Consider the following 10,316-nt stretch of genomic DNA (forward strand, 5'->3'; position numbering starts at 1 on the left):
AGACACAGTGGTGGATGTCTCACAGTGGGAATTGAACCCAGAACAGCTTTGTATTGCTTTGCAGTGACCCTTTCTTCTAAGAGGACAAGTACATGCAAACCATACCAGTAATGCCCCACAGCATAACAGAGCCACTGGATCCCCTGACTGTAGGGGTCAAACATTAATGCGTGCACTGTTCTCCTGGTGTATGCTACACATGCACTCACCCACTAGTGAAGAATATGGTGAAGGATGACCAAATAGTTTTTCACATCTCTGTAGACCAGTGCTTATGGTATGTGCACCACTGAAATCTCAAATGTGCATTCATTTACAGCCCTAGTGTAATTTCCCTCTCTGTGTAATTGTCGACAGACTGTTCGCAGTCTGATCACGTCCTGCATTGTCAGACACCTGAGGAAGAGTTGCTCTTCTGTTTTTCCTTACAAGCACAAGCATCACGATCATGTGCACTGTCAACAACTATTTCTGTCCCTATTTACTGATGTCTTTCCCAGAAATCTAAATGCAGATGTCCCTTTAGTCACTGTTCCTACTGAAACTCTAGCCAGCTGAGCAGTCTTCGACTGAAACTCCTGCCATCCGTGCCCCAACAGTGAACCCTCATTCAAAGTCCCATCTTTTGTTCTTGCCATCTTGATACAAAATCCGAATCAACTGAGCCTACTCAGCATTTTGATACATGCCACAGAACATGATTCAATGTTAATTGCTTAATCACACACATACATACATGCATTATGTTAATGATACTGATGGGTGTCTTTATCTAACCTGTCATTACCAGGTGGATAAGATTGGTCGTGGTTACCAGGGCGATCCATCGTCCGCATTACTGGAGCTTCTAGATCCTGAACAGAACGCTAACTTCCTCGATCACTACCTTGATGTTCCTGTAGATCTGTCAAAGGTAGGCGTGTGTGTTCTTTATGAAGAATTCCACAGTCCTAATGAAAACTACATAAAAAAAATGCAGTTTTTATAAGCCCCACCTATCTGTCTGCTCCACTAAAGGTTTTGTTTATCTGTACGGCAAATGTGATTGACACCATCCCAGAGCCTCTCAGAGACAGGATGGAGATGATCAATGTATCTGGATATGTGGCACAGGAGAAACTGGCTATCGCTGAGGTAACACCAACATATGTCTCTGCACTGATAATGTAGAAAACAAAACAATGTTGTTAGGGTTCAAACTCTAAGGGGGTAGAACCATATTGAGTTTTTGCCGGTTAATTGGTGTGCTTGAAGTGCAGAGCACAAAGCTATGTTTATGATTATTGTTGTATATTTTTAATCAAAGCAGATTCATTTTTTTTCACAGTTCAGAAATCAAATAGTAAATAAAAATGCAATATACAGTGGGTACGGAAAGTATTCAGACCCCTTTAAATTTTTCAGTCTTTGTTTCATTGCAGCCATTTTCCAAAAATCAAAAAAGTTCATTTTATTTCTCAGTAATGTACACTCAGCACCCCATCTTGACAGAAAAAAACAGAAATGTAGAAATTTTTGCAAATTTATTAAAAAAGAAAAACTGAAATATCACATGGTCGTAAGTATTCAGACCCTTTGCTCAGGATTTAGTAGAAGCACCCTTTTGATCTAATACAGCCATGAGTCGTTTTGGGAAAGATGCAACAAGTTTTTCACATCTGGTTTTGGGTATCCTCTGCCATTCCTCCTTGCAGATCCTCTCCAGTTCTGTCAGGTTGGATGGTAAACGTTGGTGGACAGCCATTTTCAGGTCTCTCCAGAGATGCTCAATTGGGTTTAAGTCAGGGCTCTGGCTGGGCCATTCAAGAACAGCCACGGAGTTGTTGTGAAGCCACTCCTTCGTTATTTTAGCGGTGCGCTTAGGGTCATTGTCTTGTTGGAAGGTAAACCTTCGGCCCAGTCTGAGGTCCAGAGCACTCTGGAAAAGGTTTTCGTCCAGGATATCCCTGTACTTGGCCGCATTCATCTTTCCCTCGATTGCAACCAGTCGTCCTGTCCCTGCAGCTGAAAAACACCCCCACAGCATGATGCTGCCACCACCATGCTTCACTGTTGAGACTGTATTGGACAGGTGATGAGCAGTAACTGGTTTTCTCCACACATACCGCTTAGAATTAAGGCCAAAAAGTTCTATCTTGGTCTCATCAGACCAGAGGATCTTATTTATCACCATCTTGGAGTCCTTCAGGTGTTTTTTTTAGCAAACTCCATGCGGGCTTTCATGTGTCTTGCACTGAGGAGAGGCTTCCGTCGGGCCACTCTGCCATAAAGCCCCGACTGGTGGATTGCTGCAGTGATGGTTGACTTACTACAACTTTCTCCCATCTCCCGACTGCATCTCTGGAGCTCAGCCACAGTGACCTTTGGGTTCTTCTTTACCTCTCTCACCAAGGCTCTTCTCCCCCGATAGCTCAGTTTGGCGGCCAGCTCTAGGAAGGGTTCTGGTCGTCCCAAACGTCTTCCATTTGAGGATTATGGAGGCCACTGTGCTCTTAGGAACCTTAAGTGCAGCAGAAATTTTTTTGTAACCTTGGCCAGATCTGTGCCTTGCCACAATTCTGTCTCTGAGCTCTTCAGGCAGTTCCTTTGACCTCATGATTCTCATTTGCTCTGACATGCACTGTGAGCTGTAAGGTCTTATATTTACCTCAGGTGCTGTCTATATGAGTGTCACGGCAAAGGGTCTGAATACTTATGACCATGTGATATTTCAGTTTTTCTTTTTTAATAAATTTGCAAAAAATTCTACATTTCTGTTTTTTCCTGTCAAGATGGGGTGCTGAGTGTACATTACTGAGAAATAAAATGAACTTTTTTGATTTTTGGGAAATGGCTGCAATGAAACAAAGACTGAAAAATTTAAAGGGGTCTGAATACTTTCCGTACCCACTGTATCTTACTAGTACATTGTGTTTTAAAGCTGTGTTTCTCTGTGTGTCTGTATTTACAGCGTTACCTGGTCCCTCAGCTCCGCTCTCTGTGTGGTCTGACCGAGGAAAAGGCTTCAATCTCCCCTGACGCCCTCAGTCTGCTCATCAGGCAGTACTGCAGGGAATCTGGAGTCAGGAACCTGCAGAAACAAGTTGAAAAGGTACAAAACTGTAAAGCTCTGTTCAGTCTTTACCAAACCAGGGTTCACATGAACCAGGGCACTCAGAACAAAGGTTTTGGTCTCAATCAGCAGAACCAGTAGCATGGCACAAAAAAACCCCTCTGTACTACTTCATCCTTTAATAAGGTTGGGACAGGAAAAGAAAGAAAAGAAAACTGCTAAACTAATCTTAAAGTCACTGGTATGAATGGAAGAAACATATTTTCTCAACTTAATGGCACAGTCACAGGAGACCCAGTGTTAATCCCTTTTTCATCTGTCAGGTTTTCCGTAAGGTTGCATTCAATATAGTCAGCGGTGAGCAAACCGCAGTGACTGTTACACCTGACAACCTGCAGGACTACGTGGGTAAACCTGTTTTCACAGTGGATCGAATGTACGACGTCACCCCACCAGGAGTGGTTATGGGGCTGGCATGGACTGCTCTGGGTGAGACAGATGCTCACACACACACAACATATGGATGTTAGGGGCAGGGTTGTTGTTGCCCTATCAATATTGAGACAAAACCTACCCCCGACACACAAACACATACACATGTAACCTAGATCTGTAAGATCTGCCTGCATTTTGTGCTCTATGTAGGAGGGACGACGCTGTTCATCGAAACATCGCTGCGCCGTCCTTCTGGAGGAGCGGACCCTAAAGGAGAGGGGTCACTGGAAGTTACCGGTCAGTCAGGAAAGCCTTATTCAAAAACTATAAGTCTAAATCAAAAATGCATTTGGTATTTAAGATTGGGCATTTAATATTTAGAATTGGGCATTTGGCCATATTGGATTGGGCATTTGAGCATTTAGGAGTGGGCATTTGAGCATTTAGGAGTGGGCATTTGAGCATTTAGGAGTGGGCATTTGAGAATTTAGCAGTGGGCATTTAATATTTAGAATTGGGCATTTGGCCATATTGGATTGGGCATTTGAGCATTTAGGAGTGGGCATTTGAGCATTTAGCAGTGGGCATTTAATATTTAGAATTGGGCATTTGGCCATATTGGATTGGGCATTTGGCCATATTGGATTGGGCATTTGGCCATATTGGATTGGGCATTTGAGCATTTAGGAGTGGGCATTTGAGCATTTAGGAGTGGGCATTTGAGCATTTAGGAGTGGGCATTTGAGCATTTAGCAGTGGGCATTTAATATTTAGAATTGGGCATTTGGCCATATTGGATTGGGCATTTGGCATTTAGGTGGGCATTTGAGCATTTAGGAGTGGGCATTTGAGCATTTAGCAGTGGGCATTTAATATTAGAATTGGGCATTTGGCCATATTGGATTGGGCATTTGGCCATATTGGATTGGGCATTTGAGCATTTAGGAGTGGGCATTTGAGCATTTAGGAGTGGGCATTTGAGAATTTAGCAGTGGGCATTTAATATTTAGAATTGGGCATTTGGCCATATTGGATTGGGCATTTGGCCATATTGGATTGGGCATTTGAGCATTTAGGAGTGGGCATTTGAGCATTTAGGAGTGGGCATTTGAGCATTTAGCAGTGGGCATTTGAGCATTTAGGAGTGGGCATTTGAGCCTTTAGGAGTGGGCATTTGAGCCTTTAGGAGTGGGCATTTGAGCATTTAGGAGTGGGCATTTGAGCATTTAGCAGTGGGCATTTGAGCTTTAGGAGTGGGCATTTGAGCATTTAGCAGTGGGCATTTGAGCCTTTAGGAGTGGGCATTTGAGCATTTAGCAGTGGGCATTTGAGCCTTTAGCAGTGGGCATTTGAGCCTTTAGGAGTGGGCATTTGAGCCTTTAGGAGTGGGCATTTGAGCATTTAGCAGTGGGCATTTGAGCCTTTAGGAGTGGGCATTTGAGCATTTAGCAGTGGGCATTTGAGCCTTTAGGAGTGGGCATTTGAGCCTTTAGGAGTGGGCATTTGAGCATTTAGCAGTGGGCATTTGAGCCTTTAGCAGTGGGCATTTGAGCCTTTAGAGTGGGCATTTGAGCCTTTAGGAGTGGGCATTTGAGCATTTAGCAGTGGGCATTTGAGCCTTTAGGAGTGGGCATTTGAGCATTTAGGAGTGGGCATTTGAGCATTTAGCAGTGGGCATTTGAGCCTTTAGGAGTGGGCATTTGAGCATTTAGCAGTGGGCATTTGAGCATTTAGCAGTGGGCATTTGAGCCTTTAGGAGTGGGCATTTGAGCATTTAGCAGTGGGCATTTGAGCATTTAGCAGTGGGCATTTGAGCCTTTAGAGTGGGCATTTGAGCATTTAGCAGTGGGCATTTGAGCATTTAGCAGTGGCCATTTGAGAATTTAGGATTGAGGAGTGTATGCAAATAAGGGGCGTGGCCCAAACACTTGAGGCTGGGTTTGAATCTGCTTGTGTGCAGAGGCACCTTATGGTCAGCAGAGGGAGCTCAGCGTACACTGCAATGAAACCAAACAGAGCGAGTGAGCAGTGCTGGAGGGAGGACTATACTTTATAATGTAATAAATTCAACTTGATGAAAGCGTTGTAACATTTCTGTGGCCTCACACAAAGTCACCAGTGAAAGGAACGCTATTGGTCTGGATATCATTGGATAATCCGTAATTCCTTTGTAATTCATAAACAAAAACATCTGTTATTTGTTTCTAAACAAAAAATGAAATCACCTAAATACATATTTAGTCTATATGTATTAATACATATTAAAATACATACTTTGAAATTATCCTTATGCACAAAAGCAGTGATAAGCTGAATTTTTTTTTTTCCCAGAGGAGAGGCGTTTACCAAGGCTGTAATTTGAGTCCCACACTGTTTAACATCTACATAAACTAATTAGCAGTGTAATAGGACCAATGTATAGCGCCAGGACTCCAGAATCAGAATCAGCTTTAACTCCAACTCCAACTCCAAAATGGAGTAGTCTAGTCTTGGTTTTATGCAGATGACCTAGTGCTGCTGTCCCCCACAAAAGAGGGACTACAGCAGCAGCTTAACCTCCTGGAACAATACTGCCAAAATTGGGCCCTGACAGTAAAAAACAAACAAAACTCAGATCATTTCAGATCTTTCAGAAAAAACAAAATGCCACGACACAAAATGCCACTCTAGGTAACACCACCCTAGATCACAAAATGAACTACATCTACCAAGGCCTTCAGGGAACACCTCTACGGCAGTGAATGCACAAAAATAAATAGCTTGTGGAGCTCTCTATGCAATTGAATAGAAATTCTATATTAGTATCCCAATTAAAATCTCCTGTAAAATATTCAACAGTGTTATTAAGCCGATTTCACTCTGTGGAAGTGAAATTTGGGTTCCACTCACATGTCACACACACCTTTCTCAAGCCAGCACTGCTTTACAAACACCAGTTGGAGTAAATCAAATGATCACTCAAAGAAAAAGTACTTATTTGGAATATTGGGAGGAAGAGACAAAAACCAACACAAACTAGATTGGTATCTGGCCCTAAACAGAGATTATGAAATGTCTGGATATCAAGCAGAGGCAGCTTCTTACAAGTACAGACTCATTGATCCTTGCAGTTGAAAAAGGGAGACATAAGAAGTCCTGGTTACCGAGAGTCTATGAGCACTCTACCACAGGGGAGGTGGAGACAGAGACATGTAATAACTATAGAAGCATTACAGAGAAATATTTTGAGAAATTCCATCCATTAATAATGGAATTTAAAGAACTTGAAGATAACAATAAATTAAGAATAATCCTAGGAGAAGGACATATGGCAAACTTTGTCGCCAAGTAATTGTTCCTGTGTCACTACTTAACAACTATTGCTCTTTACATTCGACGCATGGCAGGTTAAATCTTGTTTACTTTTATTTGTAGTTTAGGTTCTATCTGTATTTGTTATTTTTTGTTTTTTTGTAATTTATAACTGCTAAATTGAATTGATTGGTTTTGATTGGATTAATCTTGTCATATTTAAATGTAAACTTTTTTGGTTTTGTTGGAAACCGCTTTGGCAACATTGTTTAAATTCCATGCCAATATAGCACACTGAACTGAACTGCATGTTAAAGGTGTTGGTACTCCTCTGCAGGTCAGCTGGGTGATGTTATGAAGGAAAGTGCAAAGATCGCTTCGACCTTTGCCAGAGCCTTTCTGATGACCCAGGAACCAGAAAATCACTTCCTGGTTAACTCCCACCTGCACCTGCATGTCCCTGAGGTAACCATGGCGACACAGTACTATAAATAAATGACTTACTGATTACTTTGCTAGGGATGCACTGAAAAGAAAATTCTTGGCTGAAGCCGAATGTAATTAAAATATTTTTAACAGGTACATTCGCATTTTTGCTTTTTTTTTTTTTTTTTTTACCATTGCATAAATTAAATAGTCAATATGTGCCTTTTACTCAGTGTTTCCAACAGGATTTGGAGAGACTATGGTGGGTGGGTCTGAGGCCCGAGAGGGTCCGGTAAAGTAAATTCTCCATTTGTGTCCATTTATTTTTAATGGACACATGTAATGTGTTTTATACTTTCTGTGAATATAATCCAATGAATCTTATTTCCATCCTGTATAGACGCCTTATTTTAAAAACCGGATGTTGTCACATGTGTATCCTCGCGCTAAATTCATCAAGTCCGACCCAATTTGATAAATAATGTTGTTTGTGGTTCTCGTATGGTGTAACATGAACTTCACAGCCTCTCTTCAGGTAGGACTCTCATACTGCAACACTTGTCTTTGTAAAGAGAGAAATTGACAGGATAAAGTCCCTAACCTGCCTGTCAGCTCGCACTCTTCCATTTCAGTGGATTTACCATAAAGGCTTGAATACGTGTGCACTCCAAATATATGTGCGGCTAGCTTAATCGCCTTCTCAGAAACGAGTGACAGAAACACTTAGTGGTTCAGACCCTTTGTTGCCTTTTCTAAGAAGTCAGCCACAGATGGGTGGATGTGCTAGGAGACAATTCAGCGTGTCAACAGTGTCTGCAAACGGCCATTTTTGCGTCTTTCTTGAACACTTTAAAATCCTTCCACACTGCCATGTCAATGTAATTGTTCAGTAAAATTTAATCAGTCTTAGGCAGAACACTGAAAGTGCTTTTTTGCTGTATTTGGCCGATTAATTTCGGTGGCCGGACATTCGGTGCATCCCTATACTTTGCATAATATATATATTTTTTTAAATACTTTTTATTTGTGTTGCATTTTTCAAAATATATAGATTTGAAAATATTCTGTGCTAGTATCAAAAATACACCGTGGCTGACAGCAATGCACATTTCTGTCTGTTTGTCTATAATTGTCACTTGTTTCTAGGGGGCAACTCCTAAGGATGGACCAAGCGCTGGCTGCACCATTGTCACAGCACTGTTGTCCCTGGCAACTAGCCGGGCGGTGCGTCAGAACGTAGCCATGACTGGTGAAGTGTCACTGACCGGCAAAATACTGCCAGTAGGTGGAATCAAAGAGAAAACTATTGCTGTAAGTACAAGACACACACACATATGTGTGTATATGCCTGTGTTTATATATGTGTATATATGCATCTATATCAGGGATGGAAACAAACACCAGCCAAATGCGGATGGATTTAGGAAGGCTACCTGCTACATTGGCAGCTATTCAGCAGACTGGCATTCTTGTTGGTTGTGTGTCGCACTTAAATTGGTCCCCGATGTACTAAAATCGTGTAACACATGGATTAGGGGCATTCATTGGTTGTTGTTTATGTTCTTTTCATGTTACTTGTGTTTGTTAGATTTATAATGGGGTGGACGACAGGAGTTGGGAGGGGAGAGTGTAGCCGCTTTCTCGCGCATATATATATATATATTTACACTTTGGGCCCAATATGGACATTTTCACTTAGGGGTGTCCTCACTTTTATTTTCCAGCGGTTGCAATAAAAATGTGGGGGTGTACTCACTTTTGTGAAATACTGTGTATGTATTTGGGGGGGTCTTGCTGGATGAATCCACAAACTGATATTCCAATCCTTAGACCAAAAAGGCAAAAACATGTTATATAGCTGTATTTTCTTATCTGTCAGGCCCGTCGTGCTGGTGTGACCTGCATCATTCTGCCATCTGAGAACAGGAAAGACTTCTCTGACCTGCCAGACTACATCACAGAGGGCCTGGAGGTCCACTTTGTGGATCATTACAGCCATATCTACCCCATTGTCTTCCCACAGATCCAGTCATAACTTGCTTTCAACTATAGTGCTAAAACCACACCAATATGGACCAAGACATCTTTTTATAGGATTCCAAAACCTGTTTGCTACCGCACAACAGCAGTTGTCATTCTGGTTGTAGAGAGTAAAATCCAGTTATTACTTTTGGACTGATTCGTGTAAATATGCAGTTTGGACCCTGAGGTCCTGCTGTGGAGGACACAGGACCCCCGAATGTAGTAAGACTGTCATCTGATAAGGAGGACATCATCACTGAACTGAAACCTTTCAACCAACTGTGCCAAAGATGGACATACACAGTAAAGTGATGGTGATGATGAACACTGGCTTGTCATCACAGGATATGATCGATGAGTAGAAGTTGGGGTGGCAACTTTGCTGCTAGGTAGCTTTTTACCCACAGCTCTCTTTATGCAGGGCTGTGAGTGGACTCCATAGATTTCCTATATTATTTTATATTATTATCGGCTATTATTTGTGATGATGATGTCATTATATAGTATATTGATGATGATGATGTTGAAATTAAATAAACAACTCTGCTGGCTGCTGTTGTCTGTTGTCTGTCTCTAATCAACCTGCGAATGGATTTTATAAATGTATTATTTTTCCACCTGCAACATAAAGTATTTGATGGATTATTTTGAGAATGTGAAAAATTTATTAAAATTAACTCTGTGGACTAAAGTTAAAGCTCAATAAATATACTGAACTATTAATTTGGAATTTTGGTTACTAATTAAATTAAAACTATAACAAAATTACAATTAATAGATAGTGGATTGAAGGAGAATTATTTGGAGAATATATTCATTCAAAATTACTACTACTAATAATAATTACTCTGGGCCCCCATTGCACAGTACATCTCTGGAGCAGCCTTCCTATCACTACAGGACATTTACACCACCAGGGTAATCAGGAGGGCCCACAACATGAGCAAAGACAGTACACACCCACAACACAGTCTCTTCACTCTTGCCGTTAGGGGGACACTACAGAAGTGTGAAATCGAGGATGAAAAGACTATCGAACAGCTTCAGAGTCTAGAACAATAAATCCAACACTACCTGCCCCACTCTCCAT

General features: G+C 41.5%; 1 protein-coding gene across 1 annotated transcript in view; it reads left to right on the forward strand.

Annotated features, from left to right (window-relative positions):
- Nucleotides 1-9,777, forward strand: part of lonp1 (lon peptidase 1, mitochondrial) — a 35,761-nt gene extending 25,984 nt beyond the window's left edge. The window contains exons 14-21 of the mRNA XM_038716902.1: nucleotides 791-913; nucleotides 1,018-1,134; nucleotides 2,951-3,091; nucleotides 3,376-3,541; nucleotides 3,698-3,784; nucleotides 7,116-7,243; nucleotides 8,351-8,515; nucleotides 9,084-9,777. Of these exons, the coding sequence (XP_038572830.1) occupies nucleotides 791-913; nucleotides 1,018-1,134; nucleotides 2,951-3,091; nucleotides 3,376-3,541; nucleotides 3,698-3,784; nucleotides 7,116-7,243; nucleotides 8,351-8,515; nucleotides 9,084-9,239 (1,083 nt within the window). The 3' untranslated portion in view covers nucleotides 9,240-9,777. The remainder of the gene's footprint in view (nucleotides 1-790; nucleotides 914-1,017; nucleotides 1,135-2,950; nucleotides 3,092-3,375; nucleotides 3,542-3,697; nucleotides 3,785-7,115; nucleotides 7,244-8,350; nucleotides 8,516-9,083) is intronic.
- The last annotated feature ends 539 nt before the right edge of the window (nucleotides 9,778-10,316 follow it).

Source organism: Micropterus salmoides, unplaced genomic scaffold (assembly GCF_014851395.1).
Source record: "Micropterus salmoides isolate LMB-PRFRI ecotype aquatic unplaced genomic scaffold, ASM1485139v1 Ms_hic_scaffold_13, whole genome shotgun sequence".
Lineage (NCBI taxonomy): Eukaryota > Metazoa > Chordata > Actinopteri > Centrarchiformes > Centrarchidae > Micropterus > Micropterus salmoides.